At 41.5% G+C, this 27,777-nt stretch overlaps 1 protein-coding gene and 1 long non-coding RNA gene across 8 annotated transcripts in view; one reads left to right on the top strand and one right to left on the bottom strand.

The window, feature by feature from the left end:
* The window catches only part of pou6f2 (POU class 6 homeobox 2), a 74,426-nt gene that overhangs the window by 21,398 nt on the left and 25,251 nt on the right, over window positions 1-27,777 (bottom strand). For all 6 annotated transcript variants that reach the window (XM_067577478.1, XM_067577482.1, XM_067577477.1 and 3 more), the window contains 2 exons: window positions 27,242-27,461; window positions 11,901-12,250 (listed from right to left, as the gene is read on the bottom strand). In XM_067577478.1, coding sequence (XP_067433579.1) covers window positions 11,901-12,250; window positions 27,242-27,461 — 570 coding nt within the window. The remainder of the gene's footprint in view (window positions 1-11,900; window positions 12,251-27,241; window positions 27,462-27,777) is intronic.
* LOC137172893 (uncharacterized) lies at window positions 22,469-27,706 on the top strand. Of its 2 annotated transcripts, none has more exons than XR_010925067.1 (3): window positions 22,469-24,350; window positions 26,224-26,365; window positions 27,249-27,706. It is a non-coding gene; the product is annotated as an uncharacterized lncRNA (long non-coding RNA). The 2 variants fall into 2 exon arrangements; XR_010925068.1 differs by having other exon boundaries at window positions 26,224-26,286.

Here is a 27,777-nt window from a genome sequence, read left to right on the forward strand (position 1 = left end):
AAAAGAGGCTCCTTGCGTCGGGGAGAGGTTGTAGAGCCCCGCCACATCGCCAAGATTACCCATATAAATCAAGCTAACCACTTATTAGGGGGCTGAAAATGCACTGCTGATTTGGTTGTAGTGCAGCAGAGCAAAGTCTTATTAGGTTGAGTAAGTAGATCAAAGACCAAGAAGAGATAGGAGACCTCCCAATTACTCACCAGAATAGAGAATAGAAACACTGCTTAGAAGCAAGCTGCCTGCTCCCTGCTGCTAATATTGTTGGCAATATTCAAACAGGATTGCTAGAATTAAAAGTAGAGTTTATATAAAAGGCTTGAAATATCATAAAGTATCTAGCGTGTGTTTCGTCTTTGACTGAAAGCATCAACTTCTCCACACTTCTTGCACTCTGCTGGGAATTCAGCTTTGTTCATCTGAGATCATTCAGTTGCAATTCATCTTTTATCTTACCCCACCACCATATATTATTACACTTTCTGAAATCAAATGATGAAAAAATGCCACTGAGCGATCAATACTTTTTCATTGACAGTAAAGGTTAAGCACATTAAGAATGACACTGCATTTGTCTTATGAAATCATATTTCATGTTGGTGGCCTCAAATTGGCCGTGATTGATATTGCCTCCCCTCGTCTGAAAGTCATCCAGTTTTTCCTTGATAATCGCAAGATTGTCTTTTATGCGTCCAGCGGTTGTCCTTCAGAAATCTTAACATCTCAAATGTTAGAAAAGCAGAAGCCTGATTCTTTACGTTAATTACGTTCTATACAGCCTGACATTAAAAGCTTAAAAGATAACAGAATATCAGTCAACCAGAAATGAAAGATTTTGATATTAATCAACAGTCTATATTGATAAGAAGTTCCACAACTTATATTAATTTTGGGATTTGATCGTATGTGCTTATTTACTGTCCAAGTTCATTAAACCAGAGAAAACAAACCATGAAAGATGCATGTATTTACCATTTTGCACACAATATTTGTTAAAACACTATGAAATCTTGTCTTTTCTGGTAATATTTACTTATGTCTGATCTTCGAAAAACAAACACTGCACTGCAGATGACGCTAACTGACAAGATAAGCTTTTACTATTGTATTTTTTAAAAGAATCAGCTACACATACAGTATGTCTTCTGCCAAAGATATGTCTGCTTTACCAAACTGTCCTTTGCCCAAAACACTTTGCTACATAGGGAGGTTTTTTTCTTCTTAAATTCATGTAAAGGTCTGACCTATCTTTGACCTATCATAGTTGGATCATAATTCAATATCATTGTGTATCAACTTTCAGCAGGATTAATTTATATGGTGATATGATGATATGATTTTATCATGTTATCTATCTACAAATTTCTGTTTTCCAAATTAATGATTCCAAGTAAGCTGTAGGGATGTCCACACAATAGTCTCTCTTCATAGTCAAAACTATTTAATTTGCTTAAGATGTTTTAAAAGAGCAGAAACTAAAGCTGTAATACAGTATGTCGACCACTACCACGATGTAATGTGCAGTGATAACTTTTAAAATGGAAGGTTTAATGTTATTTAAAGTCATCAAGATCATGTACCAAGATGGATTTGGCCACATTTCTGAGCACACACACACAAAAAAACACTAAATTGCTAATTCGTTACAGTGATAATATATGTCACCATTATGAACACCACTGTTTTCAAAATACTTAATTAACATATGGCCAATTTGGGGTGACGGATAAAGAAGAGTTTTCTTGAAAAGTAGGTGAGAGCTGCATGTTGATATCAGTCTGAAGCTGATTTCACTTCCACTTCTGACTGGAGAAGAAGTCATAGTATTTGAGAGGGAGTAATAAAACATGAACCAGGTGCTGCTGTAGTTTAGGTTAGAGAGGTTTTGTGAATATAAGATACTTAAGTGTTGTCAAGAGGGGTCTTTTAAGGCATTTTGGTGAACACACAGTATTATAGGTGTTGCTATAGTGAATGGGAGCGTGGAGAAAAGCCAACACGGCCAGTTAAACAGAGTTAAACAGAGGCTACAGATCAACACATAGATAATGTGATCTGCTCAGGCAAGCACACCCAGAGTCTCCCAGAAAATCTGCTGTGCTTGGTGTCATTGTGTGAGTGATAGGCTGTTGCAGAAGCTTTCAGATTTATTTGAAACATTATCATTGTGTTTCATTCGATGATAGCCCTTTCAGATGCTATGTTATTCTGGTAAATCTAGGTGAAAAGAGAGCAGACTTTATTGCTGCATCTGCTGGCACTGGGTAATATGGATAGCAGTTGGAAGAAGAGCCAGGAATAAGGAGAGGCGAGGCTGTGTTCAACACCTAAACAGGTGATTTTCCGCCACGGTGACTCCTCTCAACACCTCGGCGGGAGGCACAAAATGACAGACCTGGCCTAGCATTTGTACTGATTGCATGTGTTGGAGGAGATAAACAGTGATCTTCCAGTTTGCACAGCCTGCAAGTTAACCATTGTGTTTCATTCTTTTCATTCGCCATGAAAAGGGCGTCAAGAGGATTTTTCGGCAGCAGAGACCATTCAGGTCGACCACACAACTGCTGGGATATAGCAAATGCAAAAACAAACAGAAGTCAATGCGTTTGTTAAAGAAATATTTTAGATGTTGAAGTTAAATTCAGCATCAGAAATGAACAAGTTCTTTTGTTATTACATTCTCATGTTGTACAGCAGCAAACCTTTGCACTGTCCGAACCTCCATTAGATCATGTGACATCATCTTGTCACCTTTAAGACACCAGAACTCCTATCACTCTCTGCGCTTTCACAGTTTATAAAGCCAAATACACAGAACGACACAGGGATCAACCGACACTAAATAAATGTCTCTAGCAGGAAAAAAAACCTTGCAAATTGTTAAAAATGCATCTTTTCTCCGTACGGTATGAAGGGTAGGGAATCTAAACTCCGCCAGGCTCTCCGTCGCCTGTTTGACCATGAGGGTCACCTGGTGCAGCAACCCGTGTAATCTCAGGAATAGAGGGAAAAATAGCGTCCCTGCAAACCGTGGAGAGACCCCTGGAAACTAAAATTGTCTGACACAAACTAACTGGAGTTTATTCTTGGTTTTGCTCTTTTCATGTGGCCATTTTAAACTTAATTGCTTTTTTTTCTGGCCTGCACAGGACAAAAAAAGAGCAAAGATAAATGGTCAAAATGGTGCACACACCAGAGGCGGGTAGATTTGTCTGCTCTCAGGCTTCAGTGGCGTGTAAAATTTATTTTCTACTCATCTATGATTCAACAACAGAATCAAACATTTATCTAATATATCAGAGAAAATCAAAAGAGAATACAACACCACAGAGAATGATTTGGCTAATTAGCAGCCAGTAATGTTTTTAATTGTCAATGAAAGCAGCTAAAACTGTTGTTTGAAAAAAGATATTCTGGTGAAATTGGAATATCATCCTGTCTAGAAAGTCTTTAGATTGCTTACAGGTGGAAATTAGGCACTCAAATGTAAGACATAAGTCAAAATCTCCATGCTTTCAAAGTCCTCATTTAGCCCAAAGTGGATCAAAAAGTACAAATTAACAGTCCATCTCACTATTGTTTCTGGATGAGAAGAATGTCCTTTATCTCTGGAACAACATGGAAGTTTCCCTCGTTCATCCCGACCTCACATCTCTGTCTCCTCTCTGCTCTTTTCCCACTCCAGAGTGAATGTAATCAGCTGTGACATGAGAAAACACGTTTTCTGTCTGTCAGGACTCTGCTAGTCTTCCGCTGACAGTCCTCTGCTGACTCTCCTCCTCCTCCTCCCCCAAAACGGCCTCTCCCCTACCTCCCTGTCTCCCCTCCCGCACATCCACTGTGCTTATGAACATCAAAATGCCATTAGGCCCTCCAAAACACCTCTGGTCCCTTGGTTGGCAGGGCCTCGCACTGCGGTCATGCACTCTGAGCCCTCTGAGCGCCGACTATTGCTCACCACTGGGCCTCTGCTCCAGCCGTTGTGAAAAATAAACCCTAAAAAGAGCCATTCTTGAGGAAAAATATTGGTAAGTGAAAGACGGATAGAACAACTGGGGCAGATAACACCCGGCGAAATACAATAACGCTGCATCCGGTGATGGTCGGACGTTGTAATTGCTTAAGGCAGCGTAGGGATGTTGGTGGCAGTGGGTGTGGACGTGGAGGTGGCTGAGGTGGCATGGCGGGTGCTAATGGAGTGATGTCATAAGAAACGCCAGAATGACAGCTAGTTAACTGGGGAGGTTTGCCTGATCAAATAAAATGCATTAACTCCAGGAAATGGATATCACAGGCAGCCTCAGAAATGGCCATATCTAATGAGGCAAAATGCAAATGAAGTAGGAAAAGAGTCGTGAAAACGTTTAAACTAACTATAAAGGGATGATGGAGTGTCAGACAGTGGCCGTCAATCTCCCCACTCATTACCTTCATGTGAAATTAACAGCAGCTTTAATCATTACATAAAATCTGCTCCAGCCCATTTGTTGATAATTGTGAGTCGCAGAGGTTCAGAGTGGGTTCTTTGTCATCAATCACGGCAGCAGTATATTTCCTCTGGTTAGGGGACACTCTGCGAGTAAAAATATAAGTTATACTACATTCCTCTTACACGATTTCTCTTCCTGAGAAATGATCTATAATATTTAGCTGTTTCCAGATGTATTAAATTTGAAACTACTTGGTGATTAAGTATCTACAGGAAAGTGCTGACCATTTCAGCTCATGATGTGACATATTTGGTGCCGTTATTTCTGTTCCGTGCTAGTGTTGGGTTGGAAATCATAGCAGCGTTAAACCGGTGTTGCAGTAAATCTATTGCTGCTCTGGCTATGACTTTAAAGTGGATACCTGGGCACGTTTTTCTGGTTGCTGTGAGAAAATGAAAAATAAAATCATTAGAGTCATAAGATCAGGCTATAAAGAAATTATGAACACTATTATTTTGGTGTATTATCCAAGACTCTTCCCAACCTTTACTAGACAATTACCTCAAATGTTCAATAGGTAATAAAACATATTTCTTGATTTCAGGAGTTGTATTTCAACTGGACCAACTACACACCATTTGTTTTTGTTTAGGGGGAAATGGCATCTCTTTTCACTCTGCTGTTGTTTGACATATAAATATAGCATTTGAATGACTTTAATATCCTCCTAATCAATGTCCAGTGATCTTTTGATGTCCTCAATTCAATATAGGAAGGGTCATCCGTGCCGCAGCTTTATAAACACAATAAAGGTAAATGATTACTCTCCACTGTGGTGTCCAAAAATACGGCCAGTAATGAAGAGAAATGGAGGAGTTTGAGGGGGAGGCCTGTCATCTGTCATTGGCCAACTCTAAGCCCTAAGATTAATCACGAGAGAGGGGCTCTGTGGCTAAGATGTGGTCACCCTTGATCGATAAATCCGCCTCCTTCCCCTCCCTCTATGTCTCTCTCTCTTTTTCTCCAAAATATACACAGTCGTTGGCGCAAGCTAAATCAGCATAAGTGGAGAGATGAATTGATGACATTTACAGCCGTATTTGTATTGATTCCATGAGTTTTGACTTCCGAGCCTCCCCTCCTTCAGGAGTTGACTTAAGAAAATGCACTGCTCTTGCATTCTAGTTGAGTCCATTTACAAAACCATCAATTGCACATTCCCTCCCCTAATCATAAAGGGCATAAAATCATCCACCGGGAAAATGCAAAATGTTCCTCAAAGAGTAGGAGAGTACAGTTTAGAGGAATTTGAATTTAGTCCACTATACATTGCAAAGCACACCAAATCTAGCCTCTGCTAACCATGACTGGAAAGACTGTGGAGAAGTATTTCTGATAATATTCTGCAGGGACCACAAATGGGACTTTTGACTTGGTCTATGAGGAGGGCATAATGCAATAACATTGCATTAAAAGGGTCTTTTTACAGCGTGGCAGCGCTGCACGGCTGTATTCCTTGTGTGAGCCCGGTGCTCTGTTTGCGGTCACTAATGGGCATCAGAAATTACAGGCAGTGGAATCGCGCCCCGCGGGGGGACTGGCCTCCTCAGCGGAGCGGAGCACTTAGACAGTGTCTGGGAGGCTGCTGGAAGAGGAAGGGGGGAACTCAATGTCACAACCCTGCCTCATAATTAAAGAAACCCTATTCCTTATCCACTGTTAGGTGAGCCCTAGTTTGGTGCTCCATCTGAGGGCTCCCCCGTGGGCGTCTAATGCGTGTTGCCCCCAGTGTGCATGTGGGCTGATCAGGGAGCTGCCTTTCTGCTGGGTGTCTGAGCTGGCAACCCTCTGCCCACCATGAGAGTAACAGGGCGAAGTTTAGAAGAATCACAGACCTCAAAAAGTGAAGGAAATATCAACTTGGTGAGGTCTGAAAACCCAACAAAACCAGAAAAGCCAAAAAGTAAGTGCAGGGTGTACTTTATGTAGGTGTAATTCTAAAAGTGAAAGTACCTTTACAGTTTTCCAAATGATCCCTCTGAAATATGATAAATTTAAGTTACTCCTTATTTAGAAATTCAGGGCTCATCGTTGGTCCTGCCTAATCCCTCATTTGAAGTAAATAAAAGTAGTAGAGCTGTCATGGTCAGGTTGTTTTCCTCATCTAGCTCCCATGCTTTATAATTATTCATATGAAATGTGGTGCTGTTGATGGGCAACAGTCTTATTTTCTGCTTCAGTCAACAGTGCACATTTGTATTTCTAAATTGTGGAGCGCTTGTTATGTAAGGCAATTTTCTGCCTTCTTAAGAGCCGGATCTCCTGTGCATTAATAAGAGGCTAGGCTGAGCTGCTGGAGAGCTGAGGGCCTGTTCATGCTCTAAACCACACAACCACCAGCACAGTCCGCTACCACATTCCCAATTATACATATTTAAAAGTTTTATTAGAAAATAGTGATTTTAAAACAGGTGTTATCCTGAATAATGGGCAGATGGGATGCTTCGAAGCTTATTATATGAGTATATTCAGATATTTTGAAACTTTGCCTGAAGTACAATATAAAAAATGCCACTTTACCAGGGTTGTAGCCAGAAACACCAAGATCATGAGTCCAAATTCCAACCAAAGCAACCCCATCTCTTAAAACATTTTTCAATTATAATATCTGTATATTTATTAATTTAACTGATTAATTTTATTTTTCTATATATTTTTATATAGAAAAATATAATGCTCTGAATGATTCACCACACTGCAAGGAATACAGTTCTGGTGCAGAAACATTAAATTAATGTTTTTCATTGGATTTTTTTTAGTTTAGTTGAGGACATTGAGTCTAAGAATAAATCAGAATCACAAGGACATGAACTTGGTATCCTAAATGGTAGCTACAGCACAGCATTTTAGTGTGTTTTTCAAAACAATATACTTCTGATTAACAGAAATTTGTTTGACTTTCACGCACATTCAAAATGTGCATATACATGGTAGTTTATTGCAACATGGTAGTTTACTGAAAAAAGGTGCGACCCAGTAGCCTACTGGTTACACTGAATACCACATAACCACAACAGCAGCGGATCCTTGATGCTGTCACACTCCTCTCTTTCTTTGTTTCTATCAACCTTAAGCTAGCATAAAGGCAAAAATAAAACAAAAAGAGGCCAGAAAACATTGCAAAAAGATATGTAAAATTAATTAATAAACCCCCTTTTTCCAAACCACACAGACACTGCTGTAGAGTTATGAGACATATGACAGATAATGGACTCTTTACTCAACTTAAGCGTTGCCAGCTTCATTGACAAGCCACAGTATGAGCCATTGGGTCTACATTTGAGCATGTCATTTTAATTTTGATTTAATACCCAGTGGAATGACGGTGGCCCGTCTCGCTAAATTGAATAGATGTGGAGCTGATCTGGAAAATCAATTAATCGATGTGCAAGGCTCATTTAATACACATGTTAATATAATGGGAGAAACACCCGCCGCCCATAAAAGAGAGACATTTGGAGCAAATTGGACAGTGGTGATTTTAACAGCGGTTGACATAAGTAAAAGTGCACTGCAGTGGAAAACAGTGACATGAGTGTCTGAAGGGGCCTCAGCTGGAGACAAAAGCTGTAGAGATGGGCCTGAGACTTGAGGAGGATGGTGGAACAAACGGGAGGGGGAGGAGGAGGAGGAGGAGGAGGAGGAGGGGGGGGACGATGGCAAGGAGGTGAGGAAAGATGGAGAGTGCAGACAGCCAGGCCTCTGAAAGGCCGTTGTGGTTGGCAGCCGCTGACCTTGGTGACGATGGGTTTTCACCAGAGGCTTCTAATGAAGGCTGATTGCCAGGGAATAGTGAGGGAGCCAAAGGGTAGAGAGGAGAGCAGAGGGGGAGAGAGGAGAGAGAGCAAGAGAGAATGAGAGGAGAGAAGGGAGAGAGAGAGAGAGAAAAGGATAGAGGAGAGGCTCAGGTAATTGCAGCACTTGTGGGTCTGAGGCCCTGCGGTCCTGTGATGTCGGGGTGCACTGGGGAAGAAGAGAGATGTCTGTGGACGCTTTGGTGGTAAATTGTGGAGCACAGGGATAGGAGGCAGGCCCCTAGGCTGTAATTACCCCTATGAGTGTGCAGATGGAGAGTGGACAGGCCCAGTGTGGGGCTCTGACAGCGATCAAGGAGACGACTGCGAAGGGGAGTAGAGACAGACACACAGACAGACGGCAGGAGTCTGACGGAGGAGGAAGACAGGACGCCTCCATCTCCGCCAGGCCCCCCGAAAACCAGCCAGCCAGACAGTGGACCAAGGTCAGAGGCTATTAGTGAACACACAACATGCCGGTGACAAGACAGCCATGACAAGAACAGCAGAGAGACGGCGCAGCGTTGTAGAAGATGCAGCTCCGGTAAGAAGAGAGACATAACGTGGAAGGATTTGGCAAAGAAAAAAGGCAATAAAAATGCTACAGAGTGACTAATTAGATCAGAGCCGAGAGAGAGAGAGAGACATGTGAGGGCTCCACTGGATGGCGCAGCAGGGTCAGGAGGGTCCGGGCATACGAACTGGAATAAGAGAGTTGATAGGCTGGCCTAAGCTTCCCGCTGCCACGGATCAGTATGTACTGCCTCTCCTCTCCCTGCCTGGGCTGATGTAACTCACTGGAGTGGCAAATTACACCAGACCTACAGCTGTAGCCCGACATTATGATTAATTTGATCAGTAATTTCTCCTGTTTTTCATTTTAATCGCCGCGACCATTCTGCTGTGGCAGGTCTTTCAGATCTAATTAAGATCAATTCCGGTGTAACAGACTTGGCGAGCGCCTTTACCCCGTCAAATCCCTGAGCTCTCCGGGCGTGGAGAAAACCTGCAGCTCTAATCAATCAACTTCCAGCAAAATCCAGCAGGCTCCCGCAATCAGCCCATTAACACACTTAAGCAAATTTCATAATCTCCCCCCCGTCTATTTGTCATCACTGTGGTGGCTATTTCAGGCAGCCACAGGCCGCATCTCACTGTACTCTGCGTGTTGGGGAGCGGAGTGGGTGTGGGCGGGGTAGAAAGGTAAATTCTTACTCCATTTAACCAAATTAGCTGCAGTAATCTGAGTTTAGACCATTGACTCAAGGGGACACAGTCTGTTGTGGTGTGATTTGTATTCTAATAGGGATATTAATGAGCCAATTAATGAATTTTGTCTCACAAATTAAAAACACCAAACACTAAAAACACTAGGGATGTAATGAATGCTCAGGATTTCCTCACTACGAGTTTACAAAGAATATCACACACCTCCCATGAGAAGAGAATTACAATGGGACATTAATTGGAACATAATGAGTGTTTGTCTCTCTGTGGCTCTGTGCTATATTTTCAGCAAATAGTTGAATGGCTGGGTGATTCTGTGCGTCTGAATAATGACAGTAGGAAATAGGGGTGTTATCTGTGTAATGCTGATTGTATTATGGTAATTATGACTCGACTGTGGGTAAAGCATGGAAACACCAGAAATGCCCTTCTGTGTCTTCAATTAAAACATACAAAAGGCAGATCTCGGTGACAATTCACGTGTGTTTGTGAGAAAGTCTCTGCTCTGGGAGTCTTCCTGAATTAAAAAACTTCTGTGAATTAACCAATGAGGTGCTCAAGTGATTCTAGGACTGAAAATCCAATCATTGACCCAGGCAGTGTGGGGTGCCGGAGCTGGAGGGAGGCGGAGCTGCTGTTTAAATCCTATTGCTGACTTGAGTGGGTGCTGAGGCCGTGGCCTGTCCTTGGGCGAGCCCCTCGCTGGGTGACACACTCTTTGACAACCCCAGCACTGACCCAGAGAAACTAAACCTTTTACGGCCAGTCTGCGTCTTCCGCACACACACACAAACACACGTTCCATAATCCTATTTGATGAGGCAATATCTTAATGATACCTGATGTGGCCCCTTTGGCCCCCCTCAAGGGAGGTCTGTCCTCAGTCATCATAATCAGCCTCACCGCTTCTTTTAGAGGAAGACAATCTATAAAAAGCTAAGGGTCTCAGTCTTATCAATCCAGTGAGCAAGTCCCAAAACAATCCTTTGTGTCATAGGAAGATATTCACAGATTACTAGAAATTTAACAAAGCAGCAGTTTCCTAGCAAATCAAAGCCTTATGAGTAGCAGAGTCTGATTGAAGTGTATTTGATCAAATCAGTTATCTTAGGTCTTTGTACGATGCCTGATGCAAGCTTAATGTCTGAATCTGTATGTTGGTCAGTAGCCCTTGTATCCACGGTCAGACTGGACAGTGTGTTTGGTGCGATGTAGCGGCCAGCCTTTGGAGCCCATTAAATCCAGAGGCTGTTTTTCCTGCTGAGTCTCACTAGGCCGTGACAGGGCCGGAGAGTGCTGCAACGAGGGAAACAAATAGCCCAACTCATCCTGGCCATAAAGAAGGTTGCACCACAACCCAATAAGGGTCTGACGCTGATGAATGTGACCAGGGACAGAAAGGCGACCCTGGCCAGTCTCCACCAGAAATGAAACCACAGGGATATAGGTTATTATCGTCACACAGTGACAGCCAGACGGACAGAAGGGCAGAGATGGATGGACAGACAAAGTGACTAAAAAGGAGGTTGAGTAGGAAGAGCAGCAAAGATTAAGGGACTGATTACGTTCGGAAAGCTCAAGGATAGATAACCTCTGAATCCCTCCTGGGTCTGCCACAGGAGGATGTGAATCGTGGCTCCTACTTGGTTGTGAGGTTTGATGTCAAGGCTTAAGCGACAAGATGCATATTCTAATAGCTCCACATAGACAGAAGAGCTACCAGCCTCCATTCAAATACTCCCACTTGATAAAGATCAAGTGCTGACAGAGAATCAAGCACTGTGCGTACCGCTTAAGCACTGCGTTTTCTCAAGGTTGGCCTGCACGAAATAACACCATCATCACACTTTTCAAATGCACATTTCAGCTTTTTAAGGGGAGCATTACATTTTTAAATAGGAATTAAATATCCAATGTGTACTCTAGATTTCTGTGTACTTTTAGGTTAAAATCAATTAATTAGGAAATTTTTTATGGTTCTTGTGAGGTACTTTATCCAATGTGTCTGTGAAAAATTACATGAATGGAAGTTTTGTACCTGTGTATAATGGAAGACATTGACATCATTAACGTGTGACTGTGCAAAAAAAAACATACTATCACCTTTGATACCGGTGGACAGATTGGAATAAACAAAAATAGGTGTAAAACATAAGTAAAAAAAAAAAATTGGTGTATAACCGTCAAATCACTAAGAGCTAATGTATAGTTATAGTCTTGTGCTACTTTGCACATAGAAGAATGATACCAATCACTTGATAAAGGTAAGTATACAAATTTTAAATTAAAAAAGATCATTGGTGTCAGATTAGCACGTTGCTAATTCCAGTACTTAAGGTATTAAAATCGGTATCAGAAAGAAAAAAACTGGTGCATAAGTTTGTTGACTCACCGACAAAGGCATGGGCGGGGTGACGGGTGAAGGAAGGCTGCGGGCCGGTGACTGGTTAGGCCGGTGTGGCGGGGACTGCTGCGGCTGTCCAGAGGTGGAGGAGCATGCGGAGCCCGGGGACGGGACGGATGACTGCTGCTGGCTGGGCGGGGTCATGTGATGCTGGGATGACAGCTGGTTCTGGGTGTGGGAGTGGGTCTGTTGGTGATGGTGATGCTGCTGTTGCTGCTGATGTTGGTGTTGTTGCTGCTGCTGCTGCTGCTGCTGCTGCTGCTGTTGCTGCTGGTGGTGCTGCTGCATCTGTTGGAGCTGCTGCAGGTGCTGGAGCTGGGAGTTCAGTGATGAGGTAGCTGTTGGTGAAAGAACAGTTTGTGTCTTCTTTTTGCTTGAAACCTGAACCCTCTGAACACAAATGAGCTGACAACATGACAAATTGTGTTTTAGCACATAAACAGGAAGTACTCATTATTTGAAGAATATGCCCACACCTCGGATAGAAATACATGTACACATGGAGGTGTGGGATGCATAGGGTGAAGAGTGAGAGACAGATGTAAATTGCATGGAGCCACAACAAGGTCCTCCAGGGTTTCAGTCTGCATGATAGAGTCAGTGAATTTAATTTAGCTAGTTGGAGGACAAAGCTATCAAGCCCGACTGATATAATTGCTCTCTTTGGAGCCAAAAGTCTTCATTGTCACTTGGAGAATGTCAGAATCTTTGGTTTAATGGCTTAAAATCTCACAGGAAAGAGACATCCATCTTCACTGGAAGACTTCAGAAATAAACCCATTAACTAATTGGATCCAATAATGGCACACCATTAGAACCTTATTTCTACAATTAAATGCTTATAAATTTTTATGCTGTTTAAAAAAACTGTTAATGCTCAAACTGAGCCAGAATAAAATAGAGCCGCACTGGCATGCAAATTCTCCCGAGAACCCAGAACGGCTATCTATGATATAATAAATACAAAAATAAATATACAATAATATAATAAACATAAAAATATCTCAGTGTGAATGCTGTGCAGGTGCATTAGTCATTTTTATGGCGGTTCAAAATTTGGTGGATCTTCTGTCAGCTCACACAAACATTGTGTTTGAATGTCATAAGAAAATCATAACACAACATGGACAGCAAATAATTTCTACTGAGGGTATCAACTATAATACTATATCTGGAGAACCAGGCTAAAAAACAGCATCTAAGCTGACCTTCACAGCTCCTTAAACAAAAAGACAAAATGAGTTTCCATACAGATATGATGGATAGAAAAGTTTAGCTTGTTTTTTTTTTTATACCTGCACACAGTCAGAAAGCTTTTCAGTCTTTTTTTCAGTCAAACACACCAGAAAATCCTTAAAAGAAACTGTACTTGTAGGAAAAGAGTCATATGTATACAGTAACACAAAAAGGTTATTCAGGGGTCATAATGTACTACAGTGGATGCGAAAGGCACAAAATAAACAAATACCAGTGACTTTAAAATAGAATATATTGTTCCTACACAGGGCAGTATTAGTTCAAAGTCATGATGGTCTCCCATCTACGCAGACAGTTAATAAAAGAGTTTCTAGTTTCTTTGATTCTGTGAAGTTACACAGTTTTGTAAAGAAAACAAAAGGATAAATAGAGGAGATGACCGCAATGGGATCCTACATCATGTCTGTGGGTTAAAAGATAATACAGGTTTGAAGGGGTCAGACCTTATCTGCATGTTAATATTTGACTGGACTTGTGAAATTTCACAAATTTATCTAACACAGATGAGATAGTTTCTACAACAAACAATGAGATAAAAAAATCAACTAAAATGTTAACAGATTGATTTATACAGAGGGAACTACTAATTCCCACCCCAAGAATTCATCACTGATATGAATAAAAGGAAAAAACGTCTCTACTTGCATTTAAAAGCCCTAATAGCATGTTTGATTCTGACAGTTGGATCAATAGTCTACACTATTGCATGCTATAATCATAAAATTCTTGAACTTTAAAGTTCATTTTTGCAGATATATATAAAGCAAAGACATCCCTCTACAACCGAAACCTACAGCATTGTGAGAGAAGTTTTAAACAGGGTCTCACATACGCAATTCACTATTAAAATGACTTAAAACACAAAGGACTGAATAACAAATGCTGGTTCAAAAGAGTGTTTGTGAACATCTATTGATGATGCAGCCGAGCAATTGTGAACACAGGCGTAGACAAGCTTGTATACATACAGAATCAATGCACTTAAATAATTTAAGTATGGTTGTCTCATAAAAGATGAATAAAACATCAGGGCAGACAAGTCTTTGATTAGTGTGGTCACTACGACTTCAGGACAAGCACAGATGAACATTTAATGAAGATCATCCTCCTCTTCCCTCACTCTGCAGAAGCGCAGCAAAAGAAAGCCTGCGTCTCTTGGCCAGTAAACAGTACACTTTTACATGTCTTCTACCTCCTGACACATTGACACCTCTCTCACACCCCCACCATGAATTATATATCATTTGTGCAAACGGCAAGAGTCCAATTCTCACTTGAAACGTTGGGGCAAGTTGTCTACCAAGCGCTGAGCCCCTGACAGGACCGGCTCTTTTCCGTTGCATCTTCACAACGACAAAATGTTGAGCCCTATTTAAAGACGGAATAAAATGGAACAAAGACGGAGAAAACAAAAGGGGGGTTTAATAAGATTTCTGTCAAAAAATTATCGAAACCAGGCGGAGATCAAAGACGATTGGAGAATTTCCTCCAGCACCAACCATTACGCTGAGGAACAAGAGGCACAACAAAAGAATATGAGGCAAAAGAAAACAAATACAGAGGGAATATGGAAGAAGCCCCATGTGGCCTTATTATAAGGGCTACACCGCAGGTAACTATATTCTTTAACAGCAGTGCTTTATAAATTCTGTCATCTTGTTAAGACTGTCAGGACCACTGACCCTCCCTTCCCCTCTAACTGGGCAACTGGCATTTTGAAGCTCATTCTTTTAACCGCAGCTGTCTGATTGCTTTGGTTGAGCACATAATCCAAACGGCTTGTCTCAGCTAATTGTTTGTGCTCCTTCCTCCAGCAGACACAGGGCCGAGGATGACAGTAGGAGCTTCACTGATGATGGAGTGAGGCCAAAAGGGTGCCAGGATTCTATAGTGCTCATTATATCTCCTACTGTCTCTTTGTTGTGCTTCATATTCACTAGTTCTCCGACTGCGATGCAAGCAGCGCTCCCACTTAGTCATCACGCCCGAGGGGTGCAAGAGCAAGGGTCCCACTTTCACTGTTGTCACAACTCGACTATGTTAATGTTTATAATGAGGAATGAGCCAGATCATAGAGAAAAAGTCGTGCAGCTAAATGATCAGATACTAGCTGAACTGTGGCATTTTGTGCTCCATTTAAACATATAACAACAATCATTTGGGACTATGAAACACCAGTACTGAGAAGTCTAAGGCCTCCAACCTCAGTGCTTTGAGAAACTGTCTGCCATCTCTCGTTCAGAGCTTTTTTTTTTGCTGTATTGCCATAGTAGAAATCAACTGTTATCTTTGACTGTCCCGGCCCTGTCTTCTGAAGTACTGGAGGACGAAGCGAGACTGATTGTCAGAGGTCGAAAGGCTAGGTCAAAGCTGGCTCATTCGTCAGACAAAATGCTATTTTTGTTTCCTGTGTGGTTGAGGAGTAGGGAGGTGGGGGGGGGGGGGAAGCAGTCTGCTCTCTCATTACCAGCGCTATCTCAGTAGTCCCTGCCAACCCCCCTATTACAGCACTTTTCTCTCTGGGGCTGATTCTAGCTCAACTCATTGTTTTCCTCTCATTGCACTACACCTACTTTTACAACTATTCCCTATGAGTTATCTTATATATCTTTGTGTGTGTGCATGTTTGTGTACAGGAGTAGTAAACTTTTTTACATCTCTGCCATCTCTGAGTGTTTTGGCTACATTTTGGCATAATTACAGGTGTCATACCAGTCATATTGTCTGCCACTGTAAATTTAGCGCGTTAAAATAAATATAAAAACATGTATTAATGAATTTTAAGCGTTCTAGACAGCATAAACAAATAGGTGCTTGTCATATTGTAGCCCTTAGAAAAGGCTTGCCAAGGCCAACATGAAGAGCAATTGCAGCGTAACAGTAATCAAGTCTACATAAAAGGACTTTGATGATCTTTGACTCTCGTCAAACTGTATGTGCTTCACACAGCGTGAAGTACAGCGCAAAGAGGATGGAGATGATCATCTCATGTCGAAAGAATTCAAGTTTTCGGAGCATCAAAAGGGAAAACATAGCTCACAAACCTTGACAAGAATGTATTGAATTCAGCGGGATGAATAAAATCTATAGCATGTTTTATGTAAGATCAGTAAATTATATGTATGTGTGTGCTGTTTTCTTGAAGATACAGTTTGAAAGTGTTAAGCTGGAGTACATCTACACCACCTCATCGATTCAGCTCTGATACATAATTAAACTGGGAACAGAAAAATGTCTCCACAATCGTTCTGCAGAGCGGCGTTCAAATCATCCCTAACTGCTGTTGCGCTGTCTGAATGTCTTTGGCATCATTTAGGAGGGCTGTAAATTAAGAGCTAATCAGCGACTGTAGAGGAGCCTGTCAGCAGTTAATGAAATTGTCCAATGTGACCCACCCTGTATTTTTAGGAACTGCTCTAGTCTAAACACAGCTGTCATTCTCTAACAAGAGAGGTGAGAGGGGACAAACAAGCTCCCTATTACTGCTCTGCCTCACGTTCCACTATGGGAGTCCATAAACCACTGTCTCAATTGCCTTTTCAGTGAGTCACACTGATAATTACTGCACTGGACGTAAGGAGATTTAGACTCTATGAGATCTGGTAATTATGAAGGTGGTCAAAGGAAGGTCATTTTTACTCTGCGGATTAGATCGGAGCTATTGCACACTGATGAAGTGGATAACATCACTGTTTCTGCTGCTGGTTTCTCAAGTTCCCTGTTAACTTTTATCATTGTTGGTCACTTTGTGTCACATTGATAAGACCAGTTTACATCAACATAAAATATTTTCATTAATGATCAATCTGTCGCTTATGTTTTTGATTGACTTTTAGTCTATAAACTGTTCATTAAACACACAGTAACAGCTGCCCTTCACAAGTCACTAGACTCCAAAGTGAGTTCTTCAAACTGATTACAATACTAGCAGCTACAGAAAGACATCAAGGTCTTCATCTTATAATAAAGTAAATCATAGAAAAGCAAGAAATATGTTTGGAATTTGAGGCGTAACCTCAGGTATCTGTATTTCCAGTGACAAGGACCATTATTTGCGACTAATCAATTAAACAATAATTACCTGAGCTAATGAATTATTAATATATTTGTTTATTGTTGAACATATCTTGATATTAGAAGACACACATGAAGTTGGAATCTTATTGTCCTAACATAAAGCAAACAAACAAACCAAAAAAAAGTTCTGTTTCGTTTTCTTAACACAAACTGGAACACAAATTTGTGTTACATTCTTTTACCAGCGAGTCCATACAGTTGATAATCACGTTAAAGGAATGGAAAACAGATTCCTGCTTCGGCAATGGTTGGAATAAACTTAGGGGAAAATGAAACGTTAAAGGAAGTAGTGAACTACTGAATAAAAACATTTCTCAGAGCCACAGCAGGCAATATCAGTGTTTCAGTCCTACTGCAGGATGGAGGATCTCAGCGACTACTAAAAAAAAATATATATATATATATATTTATATATATATATATAGGCAGTTAAGATTTGAGCGGAGTCGCAGAGCCACAGGATTTTAGAGAGTAAACCACATCGCTTGTAGGGATCCAGAGATAATGCTTTCACTTTGTGATGCAAGGCAATATCAAGCTGTGTTGTAGAATTCTCACTCTGGGGGAAGCATTTCAAAGAATCAAATCCTCTCCATGGAGATGTTACACATACAAGAAAATCCCTGTGCACTCGATAATGTTGCCCTTTTGGTGTTGCTTACGCTCGGTTATTGATTTCCAAAGTGTGGTCCAGGGACCTCCAGGGGCCCTTGAAAGAAATCCAGGGGGTCCCCAGCAAAATAGGAGCTAGTTTAATTTCACTATGATTTCCCTCCTTTGAGAAAAGATATGAGGATTTCTGTTTTGATTGTAGCTTTATCCGCTACCCAATATTGGCCTATGGTGTCAGATCATGTGCTTGAGAGGCTGGGACTCTGCAGGTTTCCCTCCAACTAAAGACTACACGTTATATGCACTAATTAGTTGATCTCTCTCTGCTTAGAAGTTCGTTAAAGAAGCTGGCATGATGTCTGATTTAAAGAAGAACCTGCAGACTCTTGATCCTACATGGCGCATGACTGTTGTCCACTAATCGAGGTCTAAAGCTAAAAATCTCCTCAGATGGAGTCTTTGGGTAGTGAATATTGTTTTTTTTTTCTTAGTAGTTGCAATGCCTTAAATTTTAAGACATCCTTTAAAAATGCAAAGCGTTTTTTTACTATGTTGTTTTGTTTTACTTTACTTACTTACTTTCTTAATTCAAATGAATGACTAAACCAATTAGACCCTTGCACACACTGAGACAATCCTCCCCACTGCTTTTGGACACATAAGTGTTTCACTCTCATTTCAGAGTACATTGAAGGTATGCAATACCGTGGAACCCAGTAAGGGGTCCTTTGCTTTTGTCCTTCATAGTCCAGAAGGTGCTGGACCCCCCCCCACACACACACTCTTAAAAAAAGAGCCTGTCTGCCTTGCAGGACAGACTGGGTTGTTACAGCGTGTTCATGGTCCCCATCATGTGTCGTCAGACCAAAGCGGAGGCCACGAGTAAAAGCCTCATGCAAAATTTATGTTCATGCGGCTGTTTCAGTGGGTGGAAAAATCAATATTACGGGCCTGATGCACAGAGATGACTGAGTGCTCTCTGACTGACAGTAAAAGCCGAGAGAGATTGAGGGGCTACATTTACTGCTCTAGAAATGGAGTGGAGTAGAGTTGCCCTAATAGTCTAGTTCACCTTAAATTTGAATTTCATTGTGGATTATTTTGATAACAACTTGGATATTGGTGGTTTGAAGAAATTACGCCATTAGGGAAAAAAAAAAAAAAGAAGGAGCAAACGAGGAATAAGCAAGCTTGTTTTCAAATCATCTAAAACACATCTTGTGGTTTCTGAACAGCTACAGTATTGGATATTATGGGGTTATTAAGCCTTCCCTTCCTTTCCAACTTACACAGATATAAAATGATTGTAGAATAATCAAAAGACAATGTGGGTATGAGGAGGACATCATAGGGCTTTTGTTCTGCGCTGCTTCGCTTACATATGCTTTTGATAGCGTGCCACATACCCACAGTGCATTTGGGGAGGAATGTGAGAAGAGAGCGAAAGAAAGTGAGAAAAAGAAATTCAGTGGGATGAAATAACCCCAAACAATGGGATTTGCTTTCCATTCTTCTGCCTCCATCTTCTGTCTTTAATTATTCCCTTTGGTTGTCTGAGGGAGCGTGTAAGCACTTTCACACAGCACAACATGCCCAGCAGCACAACACTGTCTGCCTTAGTGATGTGGAGACTTCTGAGTGACACTGAGCCTCTTGTGATTATTAATGCTGTTTAATACAACACAGAGGAGCCACTATGATTGAGGGAAAAAACAGATTTCAAAATGCATGCATTCAAAATGCAATGTGAATGGAATTATGTTCTACATGAGCACTGCACTTGAGATACATTCCCCCCTTGCTACATAAACAATGTGTACACCATGAAATGAAGGATAATGTTTTGTACATGCAACAATGAAAATGTGTATTTGATAACAAGTACCAAGTGTGCTCTATTTTGTACACAGCGTTTAATGGAACCTCAGCTGATCCTGGTGGGGATCCTTTGTACCGGTTTAGTAGTTTCTTCCTGAATCGCATATGAGATATTTGAGAGCCCAGAACGATGTATGATGAATGAAGTAGCATGCTACTTATACGCTTATCGTGCTCACTGACTAGCAACAGGTTCAGCAAAGGGCAGCGGCAGTAAATGAAATTCCGCACCGGGACAATATATCATCAAAAGAAATGTATGCACCCGAAACTTACAAGCCTTCCTCAGATGCGGACAAGGTGCCTGACGGGGCTGGGGGGAAGGGGGGTGAGGGGGGGGGGATGGGATAGTAGGGGGGGAAAAAGGGGGGGTGGGCAAGTGGGAGAATAAAGGGGGGAGGGTTTTTTGCTGGATGGGTGAGGAGCAAGCAATGGGAAGCAGCAGATTTTGTTGAATCAGTTCTATTTTCATACTGGCTGATCTGTGTCTTTTAACCATTTCACTGCAGCTGGAAAATGAAAGTACCAGGGCTAATTTCACAGTGAGAGCTCACTGAACAAAACCCCCCACGGTCTGTGGAAAAGGTGCTAAGTCTACTTTGTCATTGTGAATTACGGCAGTGTAATTCAGGGAAACGTGCTTCTGTGTATGAGGGAGAAGAAGAAGAGTGGAAAATATGTTCCGAAGGAAAGGCAAGAAAACGCGTTTTCCTCTCTAGCCTGAGATGTACTTAGTGAGGTTTTCGTAGGATCTGTAAGTAACAGATATCTCTTTCCAAACATGCCGTCCTGTACTGATGCCACAGGATCCATCTGTGATGGGTCTGCAGTTAGTCCAGAAATAGCACCCAGGAGACTTACACACTCCTCAGACCTCCTACGGGACCTTTTAAGCTGCACTGATACTGATAAAAGCCCCCACAAATCTGGCCCCCAGATACCTAGGCCATTAATTAAGGTAATTATGCCCTGGTCAGCAATTAGTAACCACAGATAGCTTTTAGCAGCGGCTAAGACATCCCCGCTGGTGAGGGGTTTGGTTCCATACCATCTGCTGACAAATGTCACCATGGACTCTTTGGTTTCACAGACTGGGAACTGGAGAGCTGTGTTTAAAAATGACCTCTGTGTGATCCAGGCTGGCTCCCAGACTCCCACAGCCTCTCTGCTGCTGCAGGATCACTTTGTTTGTTCTTTTCAGTTCTTTGGTTCTTTTCTCTCTCAAACACGGGAGAGCAAGCTCTATGAAAATCCATACATGTTGTTCAGGGCCATAGTGGGAGTAGGAAACGTTCACTGCACAAGGTATCGATCAAAATTAGAACATCTGGGCGTGAGCGTAAGTAGTATTGATCAGAGCGTAATGCTACATTGATTTGCTTGTATTATTAAGTCTGTGATAGATCCGCATTGATAATCTGCTAGTTTACATTATAATCTTATATACAGATATAATGAAAGTGAGTGAAAGTTTTCACAGACACAATATGCTTACTGTGATGTATGTTGATTATTATTATCAGGAAATTCCCTTAGACATAAACAGTTGTGGCTTTTGTCATTAACATCCAATCAAATCTTTATTTTGATAATGTCCGTGATATGTGATTTCACATGAAAACATACACAGCAGCAAAGACCCGCTGAACAAATGTGATAAACATTCAGAAACAAATCGTAGCTTTTATACTAATATCAAAACACAGCAGTTTGTGTATTTCATCCTGTGGCAAAGGTGTGTGATATAAGGTGCTGTGAGTAGAACATACTGATAAAAATAGGCTGAATACACACATTCAACCTTAGAGGACAGATCATGCAATAACTCACATTACTGGGGAATGGGAAATAAAGGATGCAGCTGTGCTACTTTACACAATTCCACATTTGAAGCAATCGGTGATAACACCATTTTCATTCCAGTTCAGTCCCATAAAATTACCATTAACATTACAACTCATGCAGAACACAGATAAATGTAAAATGTCACCCAGTTCTGCCAGGCGGGAATTCCAGTTCCACAAGATTACCATCTCTGTCTGCTCTCTCCCACTGCACCTTGTCTAATATTTCATTTACAACATTTCATAAGTTCATTTTCCCCTCACTGACCATGTAAATCACAAATCAATTTTCATTTAAAATGCTTGACTACAGATTGTTGCTGAAAGCTTCTGAATTGCGCCTCAGCAATATGGCAGACCTTTAGCAAATCTTACGGAAACAATCTGGCTGGAAAAAAGGAGGAAAAAGTGAGATGTAATTTCTACAAAACAACTCTGGGCCAAGTGGTCAAGGCATTTACTGGAGGCATTTTACAAGAGTGGAAATATCATGAAAACAATACAGTTGTAACACAAGCTATTATGCATTGTTATTTATATCAGATTCAATACTCCCTCATTTATTGAAACCTTAGACTTGTGATGGACTGGTCAATCTACAGGATTACATTATAATGAAAAGATGAACTCTGTTGATTGTCAATATATGCAACAATCTTAAATACTGAATATTTAATGAAATGTATCAGCGTGCAGAAGATTTTATTCTACTGAGACCAGCTCAGTTAACGTTTTATGACAAAATACCTGCATAACTTGTAATATTTTGCTATGTTAAACTGATTTTTGGGTTGAATGAACTCAACAGTATGCATGTTTTATATTTAAAAACTTAATTACACCAGGGAGCGGTTCATCTTATGTAGCTCGGGAGCTGTGGGAGTAAAAAAAACAGCTGCATTAATATTAAATAATATTACATGTTCCTAATTATTCATATCATTGGCAGCTAATTTGAAAATTCGTCATGTTGAAATTCTACTGCACAGTGCTTTATTGCCACCTTGAGTAAAATCCACTTAAATAAATACATTACACTCCCTGCATACAGAGTGCAGACAGACACAGTGTGTAATGTAAAGAGACTGTCTTGTAGACTATGTGCTTATGGCAGGAGGTTTGCAAAAAGCCTCCCTCAGTGTTTACCAGTGAGGGCAGATGTCAGGGTTTGCTGTGGAGGAGCAGACACAGCCACATCTGATTAACAATATTATTGACCTCCTCCACACCGCCATAAAGACTCATCCCCCCCCCCCCCACCATTTCTTTTCTTTTCTTTCTATTTCAGGCTCTGGCAGCGTGCTGTCCTGTGGCATGGCTGAGCCAGAGTGACACTGCCACCATCTACAGAAACAAAACACGAGTCAAGAGCCAGAAGGTAAAGACAAACAGCGCTACTAGATCTTACTAGACAGAAAACATAAAAATATCTGGGGATACATACATTAAAAAAAATATCCTGCTGTAAATTCAAATGCAATGTGCTCTATTTATACTGTTATTTTTGTGCAATTATGAAATATATGTAACTTGAATTCAGAACAAATCATTAGCATGTCTGCAACAAGTGAAACACCGGGGGGGAAAATTTACTTGCGTCTCAGCTTCAAAAAAAGACATCAGAGTATAAATCATGAGTCTCAAGGGAGTGTGTCTGTGTGTTCATATGTGCATGTACAGTAAGGCTGCGTATGAGCCCGAGTGTAAATTTCTGTGTTTGATTCTAACCCTCTCATCGCTCTTCTGTACATTTTGATTGGTGATTTTTTTCTTCTTTCCGTCGCCGTACTGTCACAAAGGCAGTAACCCCGCACGTTTCCAAGCTGCTTATTGAAGATAAACAATAAACCACTGGCAGATATCAATGGCAGAGATGAGAACCTGGGTGCCATATCTGCTGGGACTGCCTGGCGAACCTGCCTCTGCCTGCACTTCATCTCCAGCAGCACCTCTCACTCTCAATTATTTGGCTGCTGTCACAACAAATCAATCAAATTACCGCTCCAGGACTGTGTGCAGCTGCTCCTATTGCACCGCTAGTTGCATTAGCTTTGAAATGTATGAGGTCTACATTTTATCACTGTTATTTATTTAATGCAGCTCTCTCCCCTGCGAGTCATCTTACAACCACAGCAAAGTTTAATCATTAAAGGACGACGTGGAATACATACTGCTTGAGAACACTTCAAATTAAACAGCGATGAGGGAGAAGGGATGGGTTTGGCCTCTATTGTGTTAAGATGGCAGATGGTGATGTGAGGAAATATGGACTGTTTGCACTTAATGTACTCTTCTACTGGCTCAATGTGCACACAAACAAAGCTTATTTCTTTCCTTATCCCAAAGTGATTCGATAAATATACACATGAGAAAAAGAATCCCATGATGAGCAACTAGTGTGGCTTTAACAAGCTCGAAAAGGATGCTTGAGATTCTCTACAGTAGCTACAGTAGTAGTATAATGTAATGGGTAAAGGTACACAGAGGCATTCCCACAGCAGACAGTGAGTGGCCCGGCCCGGTGAGCTAACCTCTTAAAGGAGCAGCAGTCAGCTGAGGCAGAAGAGATAGAGTCTGACATGTCTAACTAGTGTGGAAACATTTGGCTCTTCCCCCAGGAGCCCACCCTTTGGTGGTGTAATGAGCAGAGTGATTTCCCTAATTTGTATCATACCAACACCCGCAACCTGCGAACGACACTGCTGAGCGTTTTCATCAAAACGGCAGACATGCCTTTGATTGGCACTGACATCGGGTCTCATTACTGCAGGTGAGTGGGATGCCGACCTTTATCAGGAAGCTTGAGTGCTGTTTTGTGTTTCCTGTGGATGAGTACAGAGGAACAATGCTCTCACCTAACCATTAGAACTCGGCTCTCTGATGTGATGCGCTGCCTGGCTTTCTGCTGAGAGCAAATAAGATGGGATATACTTATTAATATGAAAGAGCTCCAGTAAACTAGCTTCTTGCATTACCTTTGAGTGAGTCATAGAGAAGAGGAGTAGACAGATGAGACTTTGTTCTGCTTCCTCTCATTGAGCATTACATGTACAGTGCTTTGATACAACTAGTTTTACAAGTATGGTAATCATGCTTTGCTTGTTATAAAATCATGTGAAATGAAAACCTATTAAAAATGCAGCAGAAAGTAAGCATCATACCTAACAAAAACTATGGATTTTTGTCTGCATCAGTCGTGCATACTTGTATTTAACATAGTGAAAATCATCTTTTTTCATGATTTTCATGATTTTTCTTTTCATATGAGCCGTCATATTTACAGACCTCTAGCATGACCCAACCTAGTTTTTGCCTCTGTGAAGTCAGCTAGAATTGTGTGCACTCTGTCACAAAAGATAACTTTCTCCCTTGTTTAGTTTCATTGGGAATTTGTTTTTACTGCATGTTTGCAGGCATAAATCATTCTGACAAATAACCAGTTACACTGGTGCCTGTGTTTACTGAGTCTGCCACAAGATGCTGCTCGGTTTTATTTAAGCAACCGCTCCAACTTCATAGCACAACCCCATTACAGTGATAGTTATTCATCACAGTCTGTGAGAGCTGCCCTCCTAAAGCTCACAGCAGGCCAGCCAGTTCCCTTCTGTCAACATTCATTCTTAGAGAGCGAGCTTTGATTAGCATGGGATCAAAGATGCTGTTGTCAGTGTTTGTTCTAATTTTGTCTTTTCATTTAATTTCATTCATTAAAGCTGAATAAGAAAACATACAAAATGCACATTTTGCACATTTTCACATGCTTTTGGAATGAAATGCCTTGTTCTGATCTAATATAATATATAATATATAATATATAACAAATACTGCATTCTTGCAAAGGGTGAAAGTCTAAAGACTATGAGACCACAAACATCCCAGCTCTCATGTTAAGTATACTATTCCTTCACCCTCAAACGCCTATTCCCCAAGACAAACAGCCTTATTAGTTGGTCATTAGCCGCCTCATTACATTTAAATACAGCCATTGGCTGGGCTCCTCCTGGAGTCTCATTACTGTGCCTCACAGTTGTCTTGTGTCTGATCTGACGCTAATTAGCTAGCAGCGTGAGTGCTGTAAAGCACACTTGCTCGTGAGGTTGTGAAATGATCTGACTGCTCCCCGGCGACAGCACGGTGCTGTATTATATGTGTGATTAATCAGGCCTGGAGACCCGGAGGGGCTGGGAGGGGAAGCGGGGGGGACGCAGGGGCAGAGGCCAGAGTTGCAGTTGTCTGACAGAGGTGCTGTGCCAGCAGGCCTCATTCAGCGGAGCTGTGATGAACTCAGACAGGGGAGAGTGGAGGAGCGCCACGTGGCCAGAGGGGCCTGGACACAGTCAAGACATTTAGCTTCACTCGTGACTTGTGTCACTTTCTCTCCACGGAGGTCCCTTCAATGCATCCCCTTCAGATAAGAGGACGTGCGAACAGGCAGTCTGTCAGTCCACACGCTTAAAAAAAGATCTGCCACAGAGGCATTTCTCCACAACAGTTTTTTTCCCTCTATCTCTCATGGATAGGGAATTTTATCAGGACATTGAATTCCAGACTGTCTGTTGGCTTGTTTGGCAGCGGACAATAAGGATGACTGAGAGGTGTTTGTTTTGGCATTCTGACACCCTGACAATGTGTTTGTCGATCAGTTCATCAGATCACTGAAGCCTCTGGGTTGTCCCTCACGCACCGGGAGGAAGATCTGTTGAAGTGTGAGTCAGACGGGCCTGCTGGGCCCATTATCGTCCACTACTGACGGATACATTGAAGGACTTCACTGGATAGATGCAGGTTTATTAAAAGCTCTGCCCACAGCGATGGCTGCTGTTATTTATGCATGTTTGTGTCCATTAGGCTTCTACCTCCACATTTCCTCACTCAGGGCATCTGTCCATCCATTTCCCCACATGAAGGGAGGCTTCCCTGCACTTTGTGCTGCACTGGCATTATTGTAATCTCCACCCTAAAAACACACTGCTTTACATGTAGCCTGGCATCTTTTTACATTAGTGCAGCTCTCTCATCCAAGATTCATGACTGACGGTTTCCCCATCCATCCCTCAACCTAATGGTATAAAAGAGACAATGTTTTAAACATTAAAATGAAAACCATTTACAACTATGATCAAAAGAGAACACTTGGGCATTAAAGTTTTAAAGGCAGAGATAAGTACAGCCATGTGGATGGACAGATGAGGTGGAAAAGAGATAAAAAAGTGAAGTACAGTGCACTCTTATGCACAGGAAAGAGGCATAAAGTGCTTTTGCGCTGCACTGCAAAACGTTGACCTGTAATTAATATGGTTGTTCCTCTGGGCAAGTTGAGGATAGCGGCTTTTTGGGATACAAATCCCTGAAGGATTCTTACCTGGTCAGGAGCTTTGTAAAGCATTTTTATTGAAGAAAAACAAAAAACGGTTCCATGTAATACAATAAACGTATAACAAACTCTTGCTGAGAGCAATATTTGTTGTGTTCGTGACTAATAGTAGCAGAAGTAGTGTTTTTTCTGTAATGATTGTGATGTTTTTAGAACATCCATCAGCTTCCAAGAGTATCAGAATTTCTACTTTCTTCTTGTTCATGCACCTTTTTGCTATTCTGCACTAGTGCATCATGTTGTCCCTGTTTCATCATAGTATTTTCCTACTATGCCCTCTTTCTTACCTTGCAGGTTCTGGAGGGGGAGTGTCATGATGCCCCCTGCAGTAGCAGCAGCCACCAGGCTCTGGAGGTTGGCCGTGGGCAGGGAGAGGACGAGGCCCTGCTGCCCACCCAGATGTCCGCCTGCGTTAAAAGGGATGAGGATGGGCTGATTCATACCCGGCGCTGCCCCGGACATAACGCCACCTACTGCGTTGGCCAGCTGCTGGGCTACCAGGAGAGACTGTGGGAGACACATGTGCACACACAAAAACATAGATACACACACACACACACACACACACACACACACACACACACACACACACACACACACACACACACACACATAGTTATGAGAATCTAAGTTTCAATATAATCAAAGTGGGGTAGTTTTTTAATGGTTTTCATATAATCAAAAATGGAATCATTAGTGTAATACAAGGCATTACCCAAATTTGCAATGTAAGAAAATTACATAAAAGCAAATTCTGTAGTGAAACCACTTTTTTAAGTCTAAAATATGTTTAATTTATTTCTGAAGTAATACTCTAATGTTT

The sequence above is a fragment of the Thunnus thynnus genome, chromosome 21 (assembly GCF_963924715.1).
Source record: "Thunnus thynnus chromosome 21, fThuThy2.1, whole genome shotgun sequence".
Taxonomy (NCBI): domain Eukaryota; kingdom Metazoa; phylum Chordata; class Actinopteri; order Scombriformes; family Scombridae; genus Thunnus; species Thunnus thynnus.